The sequence below is a fragment of the Cupressus sempervirens genome, chromosome 8 (genome assembly GCF_028749045.1).
Source record: "Cupressus sempervirens isolate cs-2001-9-10 chromosome 8, ASM2874904v1, whole genome shotgun sequence".
Lineage (NCBI taxonomy): Eukaryota > Viridiplantae > Streptophyta > Pinopsida > Cupressales > Cupressaceae > Cupressus > Cupressus sempervirens.
The window spans coordinates 298,371,142-298,394,497 of record NC_143125.1 but is presented as its reverse complement, the minus strand read 5'-3'; the positions used below and the strand labels follow the sequence as shown (position 1 = coordinate 298,394,497).

Genomic DNA, 23,356 nt, shown 5'->3' with positions numbered 1-23,356 from the left:
CAATAAAATGTATAATAATCTCATGCACATTTAAGAGAATTGTAAAGATATGTAAATCCTAGTCTAATGCAACCAAGCAGCAGACCTTTCTTACTCAATATTCACAATAAATGAGTTATGCATCTAAGCTTCTGGTAGACATCATAATACAAATTTCTCCATTACCATCCTACATAGATTGATCTCAAATAAAAAGGGAAGATCCTATCCATCTCTACTGGCCCTACAGAATTCCTATAAGATACTGCTAGACTAATCCCCAGGGACTCAACATATTTATAATGGCTGGTTAGATATGAAAACATTAAACCTGTGATTTGTTCAAAACTGTATCGTTTTCTCTTGAAACATATTCTTGTTGCCATGTAACTTACCTACTTGAGTTAGATCATGCTAGAGATACTTTCATTTTCAGTCTTGTTTACCTATTGTAGTTAATTTAAGGACCACAATAAACCTCCATTCTCTAATTTATTTCGTATGTCTTCATCTCAATACTAAGCATCTATCTCTTGCCACCTCCTGGGAGGTTTATGTGTAATATTTCGAAGAGACAATATAATTTCAACAATATTAGAATAATTGCCAAACATGATAACTTACATCAGTAACCATTGAGTTAGAACTTGATTCCAAGCCTGAACGATCTGTTAGGGCTCCCCCACTAGATCTATCTGCAGAAAAAACAATGGGATGAGAATGATCTAGACCTAATTAACTTAAGTGACTTCTACAAACAAGAATTTCAGACTGGTTAATTACATCTAGGCATCCATGCAAGCCTCTAAAAGATTTCAAAGTAAGTCACCGGAAGAATGAGAAAGAGGGCGATGCCGCAATTGTGATGCAGATCTCTTCTGTCCAAAGCCCACATCTACTTCATCCTCAACTTCCTTTTTAATCTCCCACTTGTGAAGAGTGAAGCAAGTTGGGTATTTCTCCCTTGTTGTAGATATGTGTCCTGCTTCCTCTGCTACAGATTTCTCATCTACAGCCATTGCACGTTTCCATGGAATAAGGCAATGACAGAATTATGAATGTCAGATCTAGCAATAAATAATAGTATAATACAACCTCACACATGTCAGTCATGCCATGAAATTTCTTGAGTATATCAGTTATAATGCAACCAAAAACAACTGCTAGATTGAGAACTAGTACATGTTGCAGAAAGACCATTTGTAAAATCAAGAGATATTGATGTCCTTGCAGAACAAGGTTTTAAACTAAATAATGCTTCACTTATGCGTGATAAGCCCATTGAATACCGTGCACTGGCTATCTCCAACCATCCCTGCAAGCAAATCAATTTGTTAGGACATTTTAATAGCAGTGCAGCATAGAAATAATTGACTAGACTTGAAGGCCAGAGACAAACAAAATAAGAATATACAACAAATAAAGCTGAAAAGAAAATTGACACAAATGAAAGCTCAGAAATCACTATATAAAAGGCAAAGGATTTGAATTCACGGGTCACGTTCCATCTGAAGTAAAAATGCATAAATCTACATCCATATATTATCTTAAGTAATTCTAACTACATATTGAAGGAAACCAGATGATGCAAATGGATAGAATTCATAGAAATCAATAAAAAGCAATTCACTGTGCATATACATTTAATAGTGTGACTTTGATCATAATTTTCAAATTCAACCATTAGAGATCTCCAACTGTGGGTAAATAGGAGCAAAAAGAATTTCTGTAATTAACCAGATGGTTGACCTAATAGAAAATATCCATGTGATGAATCCTCACTTTTGATATTGAACTGTATAAGAAGTAAAAAGGAAATTGCTTCTGAATGGTAATGCAGCTCAGTCTTTTGTTCACAACCAGCATTGTTAAATCTAGCTATATTTTACAGTTAGCATGCCATCTTTTAGAGTGGAAAGCAGCTATTCAATATGGAAGTGGAATTTATCTCCGTGGCATTTTATTCACACCACTTTCCGAGGGCCATCGAGGTTTTAAGAATTTTACTCAATCTCACGTGTTGATCTGTCAGAATTGTACCCAACAGAATTAAAATATGGCTTGGTTACAAAGAAAGCACTCCATCTTACTGCTGGACAACCACACAACCAATACCTATAAAAGAATTTAGTAGTTGGTCCATTTGACTTAAGAATACATCAGTTTAAAATTCAAAGTCCCAGGAAGAAAGCATGAATACATTAAAATGGCATAAGTACAATCGCATTCAGTGTTGACACTTTACTTATCCTTTATAAGACGGATAATGGACTTAAAATGTTAATTTAACCTCCAGATTTCTCGATTTATAGATTGGCTTATTGTTCATGACGTCAAGGATAAGCGAGCCCTGCTTTTGAGCATTTGCCATGTTTTTAGTCATGAAGTTAACTTGAGATAATGAATCTCAAATATGAAGTACAAAGAAAATGAGAGACCCCACGGAAAAACAGTTGGAAAGAAGTAGCTCTCTGATCAATAATCCAAAAGGATGCTTTACTTGTGTGGCCAAATCATAGACAAGAACCTAATCAGAACTAGATACTGCACAACATTTATTTAGACCAACAGGACACACCCACTAAGAAGATGCTGTTATAAAAATTGGCATCTGGTGACTGGGAGAGCATGTAGAGAGAGCAAATTTACCACCTCTGAAATGCAGCATGACACTCAAACATCTGCCACTAATTTGTTGTTTCCTCTAACTTCATGTCATGCCTAATAATGTTGGGAACTTTAGCCAACTTCAATGAACCTCCAAATTTGAGCATAGTTATAAAACGTCACACCAAAAGAGGTGACAAGTTAACATGCTTCATGTTTAATGATAGAAACACCTTTTTGTCTAGAAATATTTAAAAGAGTTAAAAGACACACCTAAAATCAAAAAACACTCGCAATTCCCGAGGCATACTTGGTGTCTTGAGGCAGAGCCAATGAGTCCAGATAAACTCACTAGACCCAGTGAGTCCCTACAAGAAGACTCAACTGGCAGAGTTAAAAAACAACAGTAACTTAATGACTCAAAATGAACTTTTTCACTGTAACACTGATTCCATTTGCAAGCACAAGGAGGAGAAGAAAAACATCTTAGAGCAAAAAGTTAGTCTCCATAAAAGAGAAAACTAGCACACAAATTGAGCAAGAAATATTAGTTTGTAGTGACCGTGGTTTCATCTAAAGAATCCTATCAAGCACTTATAAGAGTCCGTTGTTAATTTGGAGTAGCCTGCCATCCATCTCAAGCAAATCTAAATAGGCAACTTTTTAATTTGATTCCTTTTTCTTCTTTTTTTCATGTCTTCTACGGTTGTTTTTCTTTTTTTCTTTTTGGAGATTCATAAGAACAAACAAAAAAACCTAGTAATCATTAATTATTTTTCATGAGCAAACTCTAGTTATTTTGTTATTTTTTTTGTATTTTATAGCTACAAACCCTATCCCTTTTTACTCACCTTTTTTTATCTCAATTTAACTAGAAATTGTAAATGTTGATTTATTTATGTTCTTTTTATGGCATCATACTTTATATTTATAAATTTCCAAATGTCAGCCCCAGTAAGAAGGGGCCCTTGTTGGCAACATGCCATCCTTAGGGAATTATGGGGAAACTAATTAGTTAAAATATCACCTTGCACAAACACCATGCTAAGATGCTAGTGTGCCCAAGTGCATCTCCTGAAATTGTATGTGAAGTATAAAGCCAATTAGAGATCTTTGAGCAACCAAAAGAGCCAAAAAGGCAAAGAGAAAAGATGGCAATCATTTTTTTTGACTCTTCTTCTTCAATTCCCCAGTCCATGGATCTTTGAATGGCACTGCAATTGGTAATGACAGTGCTCGTGCTGGGTCTACAATTTATGGATCAACAATAGATTCATATAATATAACATGCACTACTCCAAGTTCCCATCTGTCACTTGAAAGAGTGGATTGGAATAAAACCAAACGTGATGCTGCAAGTAGTGCAATTAGAGACATTTGGTTTAATTGTACCATTTTATTTCATGTTGCCAAATAATTCATTAATTGTTGTTTTTGGTTTAAAGTATATCATTTGAGTTCTTTATCTCTTGAATTTTTGTACATGTAGAATTTAAATGTTAAACTCTAAATATTATAATACTTATTTTGTTTATTTTATTTGTTTCAAGTCTTGTTATTGGAAAAATATGGTAGAGTAATTATTGTGATGTGAATATCAGGATTTAACTGTGTGATTTAGAGTCAAACTCGATGACCCATGTTTCATGAGTAGTGATTCAACATGAATCCATCTCTCATGAGAATAAATGGAACACTTAGCACTCATTGGATCTAGGTGATGAATCCATCTCTCATGAGAGTAATTATTGTTTGTGAGGTAGAGTTCAAAGCCCTTAATGATGAAGAGATAAAGGGCTCTATTTTAACCTAAAAGGTGGCTAATATGAATATCATAATTGATGAACAGAGTGAGATATGAAAGAAGGGCTGCACCATCTTGACCAATGGTTGGACAAATGTAAAAATAGCACATGGTAATGACTCCTTTTGGTTCTTGTTGAGTTTGCTTCAAGAGGTGGCAGATTCTATGAATCTTCTTTTTGTCACCGAGACTCATGAAAACCCTACTTGGCCACTTCTTGGTAACACAGGTGTAGAATGGTTATAGTACAATATATCAAAGCATGAATTCAATACTGCTAGTATCAACATAAGAAAATATTACCAATGATAATCATACCCAAGTTCCTTATTTATTACCTAAAACAACAATTACATCAAATGCTTTTAAATAGTGCTTGATTGGTTAGGGAGACCAACCGACACATCCCATCACTACCTAACCACCCAAACTCACTACTATGTTTAATTACACTATTGTATTATTATGCCTTGCATTATCCTCCACCCCCCCCCCCCCAAAAAAAAAAAAAAAAAAAAAGTAGTCTTCTAGATGCCCCCCCCCCAAAAAAAAAAAAGTCATCTTTCAGACGACTACCCAATAATTAACCAAAACGAAATTATACTTCAAGATTTAGGGTGGGAAGATGTCCCTAAATTGGATGTGCGTTGTTGCAAAGCCGTAGATCTCGTTTTGCTACCATCTGCTTAGCTCAGTCTCCTTGTAATAGTTGCAAGGCTTCCATCCTATCATGTTTTGTTGAGGCCAACTTCTCTGCCTAGATTGCTTTCTTTAATTCCCACTCTTCCATCATTTTTCTTGTCAATTCCTTTGCTTGTTGAAATTCCAGGAATGTCCCCCTAAACACTTCCACCTAAGCAAATGACTACATGAGAGGTGTTTTCTCTATGAATGTCGTTATGATACTCCCGGCCTTCCATATCGTTGTTGCCTCTTCGTGCCCTACTCCACTTTGCATGAGTATGCTCCAGCCTTTATGACAAGCTTCCTTCATAAATTTCACAAGAGGCTCTATTGCGCTCTGCCCATGGTATCCAAATTTTGCCCCTTAGCTTGCTTTATGATTTCCGGGTGTATTCCATGTCATATAAGTCTTGGAGGAGCTTTCAGCTTTTTCCTCCAATGAAGGTATCCACGTACCTGTCCCTACCGGTTCCATGTGCCCGCTCAGAGCTTCTTCCATCATGTCTTCTTCTTCTACCTCCAATAGGGTTGGTGATTTTGGGGATACATCCTTTACACTCATCTTGAACTTTTCCAGCAATCTATCTGCCTCATCTAACACTTTATCCTTAACATGTACTACCTCTTTTAGTTCTAGCCCCTTCCATTTACTTCCCATTTTTGTTAGGCATCCCCTGTACCCCTTCTTCCCCACAGATGTTACTACCAATGCAATAGGCTGAGCCACCTCAATTCCCTCAGGAGTGTTGAGTCTGATAGTGTTTGGAGCCTTCGTATGCAACCAAAGATCTACCACCTTAGTATGGTTCATTTGTTCTGGTGGAACCAAATTTATCACTGCTAGAAATGAAATCCTTTTGGCTTCCCATTGAGGGATTACCTCATTACTAGTCTCTCTAGTACTCTCATGTGGTGTCACCATATCGCTATCTTTGTCAAGAGTACGGTCTTCTCCTGATGTCGTATGGTCCTCCTCATCCTTGCTCGTACAATCACTTTCACTAGTTGGTTCTGTACAGTGGTCCTGCATATAGCCTTCCCCCTACTTACCTTTTGTATGAGTATCTTGTGTATGGCGTATCTCCATACTACTCATATTTTATTCCACTTCCGTACGGTCGAGCAATGGTTCTCGTGGTATGTGGATTTCGGCCTGCTCAGGTACAATTGTGGCTAATGGACTTCTGAGCACCAAATGAAATGCAACATCCCTTGGTGTTCCTTTGATCTGACTTCGCTGAAATTCACCTTCATTAGAGGCTGACAAAGACGATGCTTCTCTACTTGCCCTTTCTTCTCCATCTGAGCTCCCGTCCTCTTTGCTTTGTTCTGTACTTTGAGTTTGAATAGAAGCCTCTTGTGCAACTTGGTGCCTTATTTTTGCCTTTGTGGCTCTCCCCCCTTCACTATCTACTCCAAATGTAGCCATATAGAACCAATATGCAATGGTCTGCTTGTAGAGTTCTACTCTATTTGCTGGTACAAATGTTCTTATGTGTTATGGGGGCTACCTGTGTCTGAACTACTTCCAAGAACATGGCTATTGCATGATGAGGCATATAAAACACATTATGCTTTAATTCCAAAAACTCCCTTAATTGCTTTGAAAGAAGTTCAGCCCAATTGTATACCCTTCCTATATTCAGCCCATTAACTAATGGCAACATCCAAATGGCCATGTCAAATGTTTGGCTCCCACAAGTGAGTTTTCTCTTCGCTAAGTCCACGATGCACCTCCATTCCTGATTTTCTATATAGATTTTCTTCAATCCCCTGCTGTTGTTCTTGCTTAGAATACTTTTCCATTCCTGTTCTCTGAGATCACTCTTGCAAATCAATCCCAACCATTTTTTATTTTCCTCCATTGTAATTTTGGTTGATGTTTTTGTTGGATCTTGCCCTCGGTTAGGAACCCTGAATACCTTGTTTATTTCCTTCAAAGAATACGAAATGGTAATGGTTTGTTGAATCACTGATTTATGCCCTTTCTTATCATATCCAATAATCATTGTTCTCAACATAAGCACAAATTCTTTTAAATAAAAAATCGGCATGGAAATGATTTTATCTATCTCTACCTTGCCAATGCCTCCTTCAACACATGGTTTTCTTCTGCATTCTCCCACCATATTCTGCATTCACTTCCCACCACGCTTTCAAATGTGACACTTATCGTTGCAATTATTTCTCTACTCTTCCCCTTATCTTTCTTTGAGGAATACGCCATAGTCCTTACCTGTAATCTCGTCTTTTCTTGAATCTATCACTAGTCCTTTGCCTAGATTTCCTAAGCTTGTTTTTTCCATTTTGTCATTATTTTTAATACCCTACCTGCTTTTGTGCTTTCGCGCCCACTGATGGAACTCTTAAATTTTGGAAAATTTAGAATCTTAATTCATAATCAGGAGAATGTAGAGAAAGATTAATGCCACCACTGTTGTGGAGAGTATGATCAGATGTTGAGGCATTCAAAGTTAGTATTTGATGGAACTATAAAATTCTGCAAATTTTGAACTTCCAAATGTCATGCTACAAAGGAAAACTCTGGAGATGAGGAGTTGAAATCCTTGGGTCTGCAAGTCATTCGTATACCTAGCATGAAACAACTGTTTTATGTGTCATCACATCAGGTGGCCATCATTGAATCTTACCCAGTCTCATGCAGAAGGTTGTTCTGCTTTAGAGGGTGTGGGATTAATACCAACATTGCTGCCTCTTTTAAAGAATTTGAATATACTGCACATACATTTGGTGACTACAGCTGTACGTGTCCTTGAGACTTTTATGGATTACAGTAATTCTGCAGCGATTTCATTCAGAGATTTAGCAGGTTTAGAGTGTGGAACTGAGAAGTTTGATCTGAGGAACACTGTAGGATGTATCCAGCCTGTGGTAGCAAGGAGACCATTGTATTCATCTTTCTGCAATCTATTTGAGACAGGCAGGACTTCGGATTAAGAGCAGAGCTCCTGGAGTTTTGTTTGCTATTAATTTTATATATTTATCAGTATGTGATGACTTCGTTTTGCGCAAATCCTGGAGTGGTTTCTGTAAGCAGAAAATCTGCAGCAAGTGCAAAGAAGAAGTAATCCTGTTTGGATTGCCTTGTTAGCTTCAGAAATTCAATTTAGAGATAATGCTCTTCCGCAGATTCTAAAGCGCTATCTGAGAGTTAAAGATGGAAATATACCAGTTTCACATGTTATTTGTCACCAGTAATGGATTTCTAATATTGAGTTATGTTGTTTGCAGGTAGAAAAATAACCATGGAGGTCTGAAATTCAAACCCGACTGCCAAAGCGATGAAGGATATGGTCCACACGAATGAAGAAGTCATGCCTGAGGATGAAGCCACTGGAAGTTCCTGTAACGTGTTGCGGATGAAGGAACCATCAGTGAGCAAAAGACTTACGGAGAAGCTTCAAGTGACAAAGAGGAGTTCCACACAACTCACCCCATCTGTGTATTTCCGCACTCAAGCGCCCACGGGATTGAGGGAATCGCATCATCACCCCCGGAGTCACATATAAAGAAGACTCATCATCAGGAGCCGCTTGAATAAAGATCACCTTCAGCAGAAAGATGAAAACGAGATTATCAGCGCTTGGAACAGGTTTTCCAATTATGGAGCACATAGAACTTGTATATTGAAGTTTGAGTTTTTGCGTGGTGGGCAGACCTGGGCTTGAAGGGCTGCATCATATGAACATGCAACAGGATGATGGAGAATTACATCTTCAGCGCCCAGAGATTTTGCATAATGTCATCCTCGTAGGAGTTGCAGGATTTATGAATCTGAAATGGAAGGATACAGACACGGGACTCATGATATCGTGTGTCATGTTGCAGATGAGAAGGCGCCAGGTCTCGACAGCAAGGATAGATGGAGTTTACGCATTTTGGATTTTTGAAATATTTTGAGAGCTTGCGTTAGCGATTCAAATCTTTTATTAGGATGAAGTATAAAAAACAAAACTAATCCTAATAAAGTTTGGAAGTGTCCAAAACAATCAACCATATTATATTTTTGTTAATTATTTCAGTTTTGAGTTATGAAGACGCACGTTGCTTGGAAAGCAACCGATGCCCTTCAGACATTTATAAATATATGTAAAGTAAAATCAAACAAGACAATAATATGATATTCAGATGCATTCTTATTTTTCTAGAAAAAATTCTATCCCGTGTCTTATGAAATATTATATTTTCTCATCGGCAAAGGAGTAACCTGTTGAACCAAGCCTGTGGATGGTGGATTTTTGAGTCAATTTCATTCGGTCCTAATATATTTGCTGTGGATAGATCATCCTTAGGGAGTGTCTCTACTTATAATTTTTCCGGCATAATCTGTAAGCGCATTTATTTCTATTTGCATTAGAGTTTAACTTATTATTAAATTGTGTCCTTTATAAATGTCTTTTATTTATTTTTTATAAATATTTTAATATTCGGATAAGTGGACTAGATCATTATCGCATTTTAAATTCGATAAACATAAATATTGTGAAATATTTTATTTGTTTCCATATTTACGTCTAATTTGTCTCTGTGGGAGTCAAAGATCATTTTAGACTAATTAAAATTGCATTCAAATAATTGATCCATCGCATCTGATTATTAAATTTGTTTATAATTCGAATATATTAGATTTTATAAAGTTGTACGTTTCAATTGATAATTTTGACTCTATTGCCCATCTAATTAAGCACTGGTCTTTTGCTCTTAATCCATAATCCATATGCTGGCAAATGTCTTGCTTCTTGCCTTTGAGAAATAAATATATTCATCTGTTGCATTAATCTATATTTATACTTTATTTAAAACGTTATTTCAATCATTTTCTTTTGTTCTCAGTTCACAAATTGCAAGTTTAAAGTTTTCCTATATTTCTTGCCATTTGGAAAACTTTTATCACGTTCGCGTTCTAATTGATCTATTTTAAGTGTCTTGGATCTAAGTGTTTCGTCCAGGATCAGGTACAACCGCCTCGGTCTTGCAGAGCCGAAAGTGCAGGGGATTTAGATCGCATCGATCAATCTCGTCAAGTTGGCCTTAACCAGTTGGATATCCTAGCATTGAGCAGGCAAGGCTCGTAGGATTCCAACTTGCGGTTTTGACAACCAACACCCACAACTATTTCTTTCCACATGTATCGCTGTCCCAATTCTTTCTTGTGTTCAACTTCCTTCAATCCGTATGGTTTCCGTCACAATGCCACTTCCTTTAATTTGTACGGTGCTCTCTATGGTATGTATGGCTGGAACGAGGATTGTTGTCTTCTTGTACTCCACACGAGTGTTTGTCCATACCGTGAATTTGTCTCATCCCACACTAACTTCTTCCCCTGCTCGTACATTAGTGCTAACACGTATGGCCAATTTCGTAAAAAAATATTTCTCCTTTTCACCCATATGTTACACAGAAAAAACCCTTGCAAAGTCCATACAGTGTCCTTCAACCAGGTCTGTATGATGCCCCTCAACCATAACATCCTCCAACGTTGTTATCCTTTCAGTGACTAGCATATCCCTAGGGAAAGTAGAAGTTGATAGGTACTTGTGAATGCCTTCATACCAATGCGATAGTACTGTGATTTGGAATAGATGTGCTTCTAGAAAATCCTCACTCACTTCCTTCCCGAAAAGTTCTAATTTTATCCTAAACAATTGATCTACAATCGCATGGCTCTTTCCTAGATGGACTATGATTTTAAAAGTAAACTCCTGAAGGAGGATTAGCCACCTACTTACCCTTCCTTGTATAATAGGCTTGTTTACCAAGTACATGAGAGCTTGATGATCAAAACAAAATGTGAAAGTCTTGGCTAATTAATAATGTTTATAATTTTTAATAGCATAAACCATACCTAGTACTTCTCTCTCTATGGTGTTGTAGTTTCAATCAGCTTTTGAAAGTAATCGACTTGCAAAGTACATTGGATGGTCTAATCCCTCCTACCTGGTTTGTGCTAGTGTCGCACTTATTGCATAGTTGGAAGCATCTAAATGGACATGTAACTCCTTGATCCACTCTAGGTATATGAGAATTGGCACTCCCACCAGTCTCGCCTTCAATTCTTGGAAAGCCACCTCCTGCTCCTTTTGCCAAACGATTGTTCTCCCTTCCTAGTTAATTTCTCCAAAGGTAGGGATACTTCTGCAAATACTTTTATGAACCTCCTTTAGTGTCCCACATGCCCTAAGAATGATTTGACACCAGTCACATCTAAGGGAGCTTCCAAATTAGGAATGACTTAAATCTTGTTGGGATTTGTTTTCAATCCTTCTTTGCATACTATGTGCCCCAGGAGTCTTCCTTGAGGGACCATAAATCTGCATTTCTTTGGATTCAACCCCAACCTTGCCCTCTAACATCGTTCCATGCACTCTTTGATGGCTTTCAAATGGTGCTTCTTCCCACTGTAGATTGACCATAAGTCCAGGATAGCTTTGAAATCCCCTACAGACATTCCATCAAATATGTGGAGTATAATTCTTTGGAATGTAGCAGGTTAATTCTTCGAAATGTAGTAGGTGTGTTGCATAGCTCGAATGGCATTCTGTAGTACGCATACACCTCATCTTCCACTATGAATGTGGTTTTCAATTTGTCTTCTTCTGCTATGCTAATTTGGTTATATATCCTGAAAACTCATTCATGGAGTACATTTCATGACCGGCCACTTCTATAATACTGTCAGTAAATGGAATTGGGAAGGAATCTTTTATTGTTACTGCATTTAGACATCTAAAATCCACACAAATCTGATTTTGGTTCCCATCTTTCTTCAGAGGTATACCTATAGGTGAAACCCACTCACTGGTCTGCACTTTGAATATTATACCTGCATCAAGCAATTTAGTGATCTCCTATACTTTCGTAGCATAGTTCTTGTTCATCTGATAAAGTATTTTGCGCACTGGTCTTTCTCCAAGTATGAGGGGTATTCGATGGACGCATAGTTCTAGTGGCACTCCCTTTAAGTCCTTATACATCCTATGCGAACACATCCTTATATTCCAAGAAGATTCTAAAGGTTGTTGCTTTCAATATTGGGTCCTAGTCATCTCCTATCAGGATCTCCTTAGGATGGTCCTCCTTCCCTAGATTCATCCTTTCTTGCTTAGCTTATTCATGTTCTATTTCTTTGTCCTTCTTGAATTTGTGAGCCAAGGTGTCATCAAGTTTGGTCGTACCCTCTTTGTACTCCTTATAGCACCCTGGGTATTCTTCCTGAGATTCTATCTCCTGAATCTAAAACATATTACATTCTGGTTGAAATACTTCATAATCCCCCATTTGTCAATGGAACATGTTAAGTTTGTAGTTGCAGTCAGATTGATTTGATCATGAGATACATTGTTGATGGTAAATCATCATTAGATATATATTCTTATATATATTATACATATGGTTATTTATATTGGTAATGTTAGTACATTTGCAGAGTATTAGAGCCAGACTGCAAAGACCAATATTCATGCAAAGGCCATTATATATGAGATGGTACATGCAGAAAAGAAAGGGATTCAATAATTAGAAAGTCGCTCAACAGTGAGAGGATAATTTGTATAATGTCTCAGATGATAGGCAATTTGAAACTAAGAATAGGAAGCCCAATCAACACTTAAAATTGTCGATATAATCACAAGAAGTGCACAATGATGATAATCCCATCTCCAGTGAATAAAGTATCAAACCCGCACATGGAGCATTTGATGAAGAGCAAACAAACGAAGAAAAAAAAAGTTTGAACCAATCACTGGCTACCGAGCGGTAGCAAGGACTTCCACAAATATTTACTCTCTAACCCATCGAAAGGAAAACATATTAAGGAATAACCACATGCGTACAATCAAAAAATGAAAGAAATTGGAAGTTTGATAGCAAAGAAGATGACAAGGCCTCTGCAAATAATTATCAAAGTTATCATCCTATGTAGACTACGATAGGACATAACAAAGCTTTAGGCTGAGGTTGCTAATATATATAGTGACATCATTCACTACTTTGGAAAAGACCAAAAACATAAGATACAACAACTGATCAAAACGAGATTGAAGGCTATACAAATGGATGGATTGAATGAAATAGTCAAGACATACATACATCCTATAAGGGAGTATTGAATACGAAAAAGACCAAAATATGATCTTGTATAATCATTAAAATAGAGAATGAGAGGAATACTATAAACTCATCATACTAAGCGATAACATTTGATTGCAGAAAAACTCTAAAGAGCCCAATAAGTATTGACTATGTCTGTGACTATTTATGGTACAAGAAATTATCCTACACAATCAATTCTACCAACTAACCACACTTCTTACTTATGTTATTGATTCTATTAATACTATGGTAGATGTATTATGGGATGGGTGAGATAAGAATTTGGAACACTTATTGTGGCTATTTCTTATGATTATCTTGAAATAGCTTAAGAAAGTAAATGTCAACTAATACAATGATGAAGGGAAGGTAGAGGCATCGGGTACCGATTCAATAAGATATAAAGGGAAGACAATAAGCACATAATAGGTAAATATGGTCTTCCGCATGGAAGATATACTACGGAAATTTGACCCATTGATGCATTACGAAAACCAGCCAAGTCTAGGAGCTGGAGATACATGTGGATGAACACGACCTCTTTGACAAAGCCTATTGAAACTATGGCATTGTCATCAAATAACTGTGCTCAAATCAGATTGTGGTTTAAACAACCATTGTATTGTCAAAGACTATTTTTGTTGATATTTGAGGGTCATTAATGCTTGAAGCAATTTTATCATTGTTTAGGTGCTAGAAGAAATTCAATCCATTTTCATGCATGTGAATTTCTTCTGGACAGAGCTTGGGATATTCAAGTAAAATTACTTTGAAAGATTTGTCACTGCTAAGAGTTGCAGACTAATACATATTGAAAATGACTTCTACAATTAGAAGCCTCTAATTGTATTGAAAGCATCTGTAACTACTAATTTTGAACGCATGTTGTCAAGAGTCTAAGTGGTCTTCAATAGGTTCATGAGCAATAAAAGGTGCAGTCAAAGCGGGGTTACACAGTGGGCCGCACTCAACAAGCAACCAAGCAATCATCATGCTCGAGTGGTAGACATGTACACAGCAAATACTAAAACCTATTAACCATCGTAGAATAATTGGAATATGAAGCTGCTCAAAAGCCTATGCATGAAAGGAGGGTGTTGTATACAACGACCATGCGAAATTATTTTGAAAACTTACCATGGACCATAATGAAATCAATATTGTAAATTTATCAATTCACCATATTGTTGCATAGAGAGATCTTAATCGATGCCTTGCGGATGATAATAAATATAAAAGATTAGCAATTGATCAATCCTTACATAGAATGCACAACAAGAGTTTCAATGTGGATAGATTGGACATCCAATGAGTTCAAAGGCACTTTATAGACTGCGTCAGCAATAACATGGAGATAAGTATTTATCTATTTCATTATGAAAATGTATTTAAGTGAATGTCAATTGAATTGGTTAGGATGTTTATTGGGTATTAATAAGGAAATGATATAGTAAAAAAAATAGATTATATATACATATTGAATATATGTATATTGTTTAAATATACATTAGATACTTATTTAATGTATAATATAATTATGTGAAATTTCTACTATTAAAAATTACTTTCCAATAATTACTATTATTAGAAATATAAAATAATGAGTTACTTATGTTATTGTTAGCAACAAGCATGAGTTAAATTACTAAAATCCTAACTAATGTTAATATTCTTATTAGTATTGAAAGAGTTGTTCGCCTTGATCTTTTCCTCTGAAAATGTGTTCACACGAAAAGAGGCAGTCTGACATATCCATCTGAAGGAGCAGATAGAGGATATGATTCAGTCAACCTTCAGCGATCTCGATCATAGTGATTCAGAGGGAGTAAACTATGTTGAGATGGATTCTTGAGTGATCAATAAAATGTAGTAGTCAAGAGGAACAAGAAACATGAATACATATTATATAGCTACTCACTATAGACAAATAAAATACCAATCGCCTAATAAAAGATGGCATTGATGTGAATAGTGGGGTTTATAAAACAAGGATAACACATTAGTTTCGTTATATTAAAGCAGTTGGAACACTTAAAAAGATTGTGAATAGGATTTGAAAGGAAAGCGTGCGGATACCAAAGAAGGGCCCACATTACCAAGTAAGAGGTTTGGAAAATGGGCGGTCAACTACAAAGGGCCCATGACATTGGATAAGATGTAGATCAGGCATTGCAAACAGTCACACATGATTTTACCATGTCAAGATCATAAGGATCAGTCACCAACCGAGAATCTTATTGCATGTGAGGAAGTTTGAGATTATGAGGAAGCTAGACATGTCATTAGAGGCAACCTTGAAAGAGAGGGATCAAATAGAGGAAACATGTATTCCGAAGAGTAAAACATATACGATCTCCTTAAACCAAGGCAAACCCTACTACATATCAAAGTGAAAGGTGAGAAATATTCTACAAGGAAACTACAAGGACCCTCTTGAAATTGGGAAATCGGATAGAATCAAAGCAACTATATAGAGGGAACTTTATACACTCACACCAAGGAGATGATGATATGAGGAATAATAGCAATGATGGATCATTCATGGAAGCAGAACTTCAATACATTCCTCAAGATACAAATTCCATAGAACGGTGAGCAAGTATCACTAAATAGATACTATCACCCAACAATGTTGATGGAATGGGTGGGGATTTTACATTGGGCGGGGGGGGGGAGGATTATAACCAATGTTTCATTCCCATTGGTTGACAAATGTTTATACAAAGACATTATCTTCTTTGATACATGTGGAACTTCATTGGAGCAACTTGTATCAAGAAAATTAATGTGCAAATAAGTATTTATTATCCTTGAGTATTATATTTCGTTGCTTATTGTAGTCTCTCTCTTATTTGTAATTCTACACATACTATGAGTTATTTGCCTTGATCTTTTCCTTTGTATCTGAAGTTGATCTTGCAGGAAAAGAAGAATGACAAATTAGGCAGCTTATGATAGTAGCTTAAAAGAAGTTGTGATCAAGCTGGATAAAGTGAGGCTCTTGAAGCAAATATATTTGATGATTGAGATTATGAGTATCGTTCTACATTAAGAGGGAGTACGACATTTTTTCAAAGGCAGAGCAAGAGCTTAGAAGATTTTTACTCAGAGGGAGTCTAGAAATACATGTGTGTGACTGCATGATTTTGATGGGCCTACTCTTGAATGCATCATGAGGAAGTATTAACTTATCACTAGAAAATCGGAAGATTGATATCAAATTCAAAGTGAGTCTGACAAGAATCCTTGGGGGAAGAGAGCCTCTAAGGGAGTAACTACTGGACCTGACTTCCTGGGATCATTGTTCAGAGGGAGAATTTTGAGATGCAATCCTTTGTGAATGATATCTTCTCTATGAGGAGAAGTTCTAAGTGAAATTCCTTGTACTGCATTCTTCTCTATGAGAGAGAATTGAGATGTAAGCCTTTGTACCACCCTCTAACTTGGTTCATGGTGGTTACTATTTCGCATATGATATGTAATGAAAGGTGACAATATTTCATTGACATATATAAATAGAAGATAACCATTGTAAGGTGACGATCTTATAAATGGTAGACTTGTTATCATGAAAAACTTCATTGAGTTGTCCTAGAGTGTTAGAAGTCATAATAACAAACATATCATGATCAGATAGAAGGTTACCATTGTAAGCTGACGATCTTATTAATGGTAGACCTGTTATCATGACAAACTTCATTGAGTTGTTGTCGCAAAGTACTGGAAGTCATGATAATGAACGTATTATGATCAGACTTCATTAAGTTGTTGTCCCAAAGTGTCGGAGATCATGATACTTGTCAAAATAGAGATCATGATATTAAGTTGTTGTCCCGAAGTGCTGGAAATCAGATAACTCATATCCTTCTACGATATAACTTTTTTTTTTGCACATACCAAAAGAATATACGTATGATGAAATATCATATTATTAATATTTCTTGTTGAATCATACTTCGGATTATATTAAAAGATAACATCTAAGTTCATGGATTTACTGTGATATCCTTAAATATGTCATTCCAGGAATATCATACTAAGATGATATCTCTTCATGTACTCAAGAGCACAATGTGTTCTATATCAATCCTCCCTAACTAAAAAGGAGTGTTAAGTTTGTAGTTGCAGTCAGATTGATTTGATCATGAGATACATTGTTGATGGTAAATCATCATTAGATAAATAGTCTTATATACAATATATATATATATATATATATATATATTACATTTATTATATTGTGTATATATTACATTTATTATATTACATACATTATATTGTATATATAATAATATATATAGAGGTCCCTAAGGGTCCTTTCGACACATTTCATGACAACATATGTCCCTAGGGGCCCTAGGACCCCTAGGGACCTATTTGGTTGGTTTTGAACCAACCAAATAGGTCCCTAGGGGTCCTAGGGCCCCTAGGGACATATGTTGTCATGAAATGTGTCGAAAGGACCCCTAGGGACCTATTTGGTTATTTATTTAATTAATATATTAACTAATGATGATTAACTATAGAGACATGTCTCTTCATGAGACATGTCTCTTCATGAGACATGTCTCCTCATATTTGAGTCTTCAAATATGCATTTGGAAGACATCAATTACATTGGCAATGTTAGTAAATTTGCAAAAGACAATCCATGTTACTCAACAAACCATTGAGGGAACTTGTTTCATCTTCTAAACAATCTTCTAGTCGTAATATGCCTGCTTCATCTAGCTCTACTCCACCATCCTCCCCCTCAGCTTCCGAATCATATGCCAACTCCTGACTTACAGTTTGGTACCGTAGGTCAATTGTATACTTTCGCCCATTTACTTTAATGGAGAGTATTTTTTTCCCAATTGTGATTTGTCTTTCTTGTTACCAGTCATCCTTCCCATAATAGTCCACCATATCCCTTCTTTTCCAAAGTAATCACTACAAAGTCTAGGAAGAACTATTGTGTGCCAATAACTACTTTTTGTCCCATTAGTGTCCCTCTAGGCTTGATTCCATGTTGATCTGGTCCTACAAACTAAAATGTGGGTGGCTAAAGAGTTGGTTTCCTGAAGGCCTTCTAAGTTTCTTCGGGGAGGAAATTAATGCTCAAGCCTACATCCACAATAGTATTTGTCAACTTACATCCCATTATCTCCATTTCTACCATCGTAGGTGTCCTTCCCATCCCTATGGTAAATAAGGTGTTAGTGTCCTTCATTGTCTTTGCGTCCTTCCCTTCATGGATTTTTCTTACTTATTACTTCCCCCTTGTGTTATTGCCACCCTTAGCTGAGGTAATGTTTCCAACAGATCGGTAACCTTCACCAATATTATGGCCTCTAATACTTCTTGCATAATGTTAGTTTCAGATGCCAACCTAATGGAGAGAAGTTTAGAGGTACTTGTCCTTCCTTTGCCATGGTATCATGACTATTACCCCTAGCCTCCTCAAATATTTCTTTCTTTGTGCCTACATCCCTGTATATACATTCTCTTGCTTACATTCTGGTAATGGCTAAGACTTCCCTTCCTAGATCTGAAATTTCCAATATGTTCACACTTTTTTGTCTATGACAGTCAACATCCCATGCTTACCAGGGCCACACCACTTTCAATGTATTCCTCCACCTTGACAATCACAAGCAAACTGTCCCCATTCATTGCATCTTTTGCATTATATCATGGGACGTCCCCTGGCGGCATACTAGATCTGGCTCCAAGGTGTATTGTTATTGCTATTGTTATTACTTCCCCTTCTGTTATTTTGTATCCACCTAGTGACACTCCCATGTTTTTGTTATGTGGGGGTGTGAATGGTTCACCTTGCATAAAAAATACCTGAGTGTTGTATGCTTTTAGGTTATAAGGGCATTCCTTAATGGAGTGTCCTAACACTTGGCATGTATCACAAAATGCTTTTCTTAGGCAATTGGTTGTTGTGTGTCCTTTCTCACAATCCGTACACCATGACTCCTTCCCCTCTTTTCGTCCTTCCTTACTGGTTGCTATTTCTATCATCATCCTCATCATATCCTTTTATAGTGTCTGGATTGTTTTGGATTCATCTCCGCTTCCTTCTGAGCTCTCACTCTCGCTTCCATGCCTCGTTCCTTTTGAGGTTTTTCTTTCACTTTCTATATCCATAGCACACATGTAGGCATCCCCGAAGGATGATGGTGGTACCACTTTCATTTTCCTATGTAGGGATGGTATTAAGCTCTCGATAAACAATATTTTCTTTAACCTATCTGCTAGTTTATCTTCTGATTTCCCGATTAATTCTTTCATCCTCCTACTATAGGCTCTTACAAATTCATTCTTCCATTGTCTTGTATTGAATATTTTATTACTATCTCATCGTCATCCTGTAAGAATCTAAATTCTTCTCAAAAGATGTGCGCAAATCCTTCCATGTAGCTTTCTTCTCGGCCTCTAAATCCATGTATTAGTCAATGATGATTCCCTGTAGGCTAGCCAAAAATGCCTTTAACCACTCGTCCACATCATTCTACCCATTCGCCTGCAATATGGTTATGCACATTTTTACAATGTCATGTTGGATCATCCTATCCTTCTCTTGTGATCTCACTCTTCCCTTGAGTGTTCATCCCTGATGGAATTACTCCTTGACTACTGGTTCCAGACAAGATTGCTCCTTGAGTATTGGTCCCTCACTGAATTGTTCCTTGAGTACTGTTCCCTAGAAGGATTACTTCTCCTTCTCCTTGTAGTTCTCCTTCTATGTGGCTAGAGTTTTGTTCTTAGATAGGATGATGTTCTCTATGTGCTATGGTTTTAGGGTCCATCCATTCCTCCTTCCTTCCCTGTTCTTCTAAGATTGCCAAATTGTCTATTCCCCTTATGGTGTTTTCAATCAAAATCTTTCTATTTGGTTTGGCCCTTGGGATTGGTTAATAAACCTTCTCAAACAAAAACGCCTTTCTTCCTGCTCCCTATTAAGTAGAATCCATCATAGGGTAGTTTCCCCCTCAGTTTCTTCTTTTGGTACTTGCCTCGGGTCCTTATTTGGAATTAGGGGCATGAATTATTTTGTTGTCTAGATGCCCTTCTTGGATTGTCCCTCATCTGGAGTTCAGGTGTGCTGCTTTCTGCAAAATCTTGGAGTACTTGTCGCCTTCTTTGCTCTCTTTGCACTTTGGCTCATTCTAAATCCACTCGTACCAAGTTCCTTGCCAACTAGGGTATTCGACCAAGAAGATTGTACACGCCTTGTGACACTGAAATCTTGTCTCCTACCGTGCTCTCAAGAACTGCACTCTCCCAAGCTTCCTTTTGCATGTACTAGGCAACAAAGACTTCCCGTGCCTCCACCAAATCTTGTGTTACCTGATATTCTCTTGTTATTTCTTCCTCTTCCCCATCATTGTTTGTGACTTGTACTTGTGGCAGGAATGGTCTTCCCATTACTCCTCATTAAAATCAGACCTCCAGATTCATGAATTCCTTGCTCATGGGGCTATGGTTTTGTCTTCATACAATTCATGGTATCTCCGTATATGATAATATTCGTAAAATTTTGAGGTATCGAGATTAAATCCTCCTCGAAATTCTGGCTCTTGTCACGTTGCTGGGTTACTCAGCAGTATTGTATATGAAGGATTTTACTTGATATTTGAATAATTTCCCTTCAATCGCCGTTCGTCAACCATAGCGAGTCTTTATCACACAGACTTTGCCATATACATAATCTGTTGTTTTCTTCTTTAGTCACTGCATAATCAAACATTTTATATCAATGGAAAACACATCTTGTCGTAAAACATCTGCTCTGTGATAGCCTTATCGGTTTACTGATTAAACAGTGTCCTGATTTGTATATGTATATTGCCATTAAATTATTTCATTCACACATATGCCAGGCAGATGTTTTTTATATATTACTTCTATACATACATATCTCACTGTGGAATCTGATGGAGGAATTGCTCTCTGTAGGCCCGGCCAGGAATACATAGAAATGAGGTCAAGCTTTGAACCATTTCTTAACAGAATAGGGCAGTCCCTGTTGCTGAGCACATGGAGGGGAAAAAAATTTGTCTCGAGTACATTGTATGAGAGTAAACCACTGCCATCTTTACTTCCAATGCATATTTATTGTATGCAGTTTCATTGAAATCAACATAATAATTTTACGTTTGACTTCCTTATGTTTTAAGTGTACTGCATAATGAGATGGTTAACAATATTTTCTGAGTATAAACTTCCCTGTGCTAACATGCTATAAATGAGTGTACTATTCTGATTGAATCCTCATACGATATTGGTCTTGTACATGAAATCTGTTTATACTTCATCCTCCAATCAGTTATCATTAAGACAAATCATGTCACAACAATGACCATAGTTTCCTTATAAATTGCTCACAAGGTATCTACATATCTGCTCTAGAATGATTTATTATGTTATTCTTGTCTTGCACCAAAGTGACCATACACCATCAAATCTTCAACACTAACTCTTTTAAACAAATGGATGCCAAATTTTAGGGTTCCATCAGGCCAAAGGGGGACCCCTTCGCTACCCTGTTTGACAATATCACTAGATTCTTTGTTTTGGGGGATATTCTTTTTTTTGGCGACTACAATACATGGACTTGAGACTGGCAGACCCCTCTTCATGTCTGGATGACAGACCCAATTTGTACTTCCATGTATGACCCAATCCCCAGGCTTCCGAAGGCTCTCTAATGATTCCTTGCGCCCCCTTACAAGGTATGGCTGCCACTTGCTCCAAATGTGTGTCCTTGGACTTGGTGATTTTGAATAGAATTCCCATCCTTCTCAACCTCACTATGGGACTGCAAGCATTGTAGACTATACCTTTGGCTCTTCTATCATCCCCACAAGCAGCAGCTTTACCATCACCACCTCCCCCTTGTCAACCATGCCCTCCTTCGCCTCACCTTATAGGCCTCCCCCTACTCCCCATTCTGCACCTGCCTTTGTTTCCATGGTGGGAACCAGGACCTTTTCAACATGCACCTCAGGTAGTTGCTCCCTTCATATCACTTCCACCCTCTTGATTGCACCTCTTCCTGATTTGATTACCTTGCTACTTCCATTTGGGAGGCTGCCCTCCTCTCGTTCCCCCATCACACCATCCACAAGACCCCCTCCCTGGATTGTAGGAATCTGTACCCCATGAACCAGTGGTATGATGATGACTGCAAATCCTCTACTGCAAGTTGCACACAGCGTTTGTCCTCCACTCTACTTCCTTTGGGCAGCTTAAGGACTCTTACCGCCACTTCCTCTGCCGCAAGAAGTGCGCTTTCATCTCACATCGTAGACAGTCCCTTTGGATTTCCCTCCTTCAATCCCCCAAGATCTTCTGGAGCACGCTCTTTCCTTGCAGGTCCTACCTCCCACTCACCCTCAACCACACCTCCTTGTTCTCCCAAACCTCCACCCTCTCCAATATCCCTATCTAGCCCCCCTCACTATCTCTCCTCCCCTCACTACCACCTCTTCACCTTCGCCAACATCAGCAAGATCCATGAATAGTAGTAGGGTTGTTGATGAGGAAGAAGTGGAACTCTTCAAGCTTGGCATCACGGTCTTGGGACCCTTTCTCATGGAGTTTCTTAACAGAGTTGTTTGCACAAGTTTCTCCCCTTCTTAGTCACATCATATCGTTCACCCCAATTCACAAGGAAGGGCCTACTTCAGATCCCAACAAATAAAGTACAATCATGGTGGAGTACACTTTCTCTAAGCTTTATGCTAAAGTTCTACATGGCATTCTTACTTGAGAGCTTGAATAGAGACAACACATTAGAGCTATAGTGTCCGCAGGTTTTTGACCGGACTTTCAGACCATGGACCACATCCTGACTCTTAGAGCTATTATTAAGGAAGCATGTCACCGCTCCTTCAAGGTTTACTATTTTTTTGTGGATTTTTGCAAGATGTTTAACTTTATTCCTAGGATTGCCTTATTCTAGAAACTGTGGGACATTGGTATCTCCATGACTCTTTTGAGTGGCATTATGAGACTCTATGAGACACATCAAAACCCTGCACAAGTTGTCTAACTTCATCCATAGTACCATCAAGGTGAAGCAAGGATGCCCTCTGTCTCCCACTTCATTTGAGCTCTACATTGATGATCTTGAGGAGTTCCATCAGGCACATTCCCTTCTTGAGGACAACTATT

General features: G+C 37.5%; 1 protein-coding gene across 3 annotated transcripts in view; it reads right to left on the bottom strand.

The window, feature by feature from the left end:
- LOC149542600 (coiled-coil protein) overlaps window positions 1–23,356 on the bottom strand; it is a 71,669-nt gene that overhangs the window by 1,883 nt on the left and 46,430 nt on the right. Inside the window, exons 1-6 of one of the 3 annotated variants that reach the window (XM_089797495.1) lie at window positions 8,754–8,997; window positions 8,529–8,643; window positions 8,362–8,438; window positions 1,162–1,294; window positions 809–988; window positions 604–674 (exon numbers count right to left, since the gene is read on the bottom strand). In XM_089797495.1, the coding sequence (XP_089653621.1) occupies window positions 604–674; window positions 809–988; window positions 1,162–1,294; window positions 8,362–8,438; window positions 8,529–8,583 (516 nt within the window). In that variant the 5' untranslated portion in view covers window positions 8,584–8,643; window positions 8,754–8,997. Of the gene's footprint in view, window positions 1–603; window positions 675–808; window positions 989–1,161; window positions 1,295–8,361; window positions 8,439–8,528; window positions 9,006–23,356 lie in introns of those variants that run through there. The other 2 variants (XM_089797494.1, XM_089797496.1) reach the window with 2 other exon arrangements.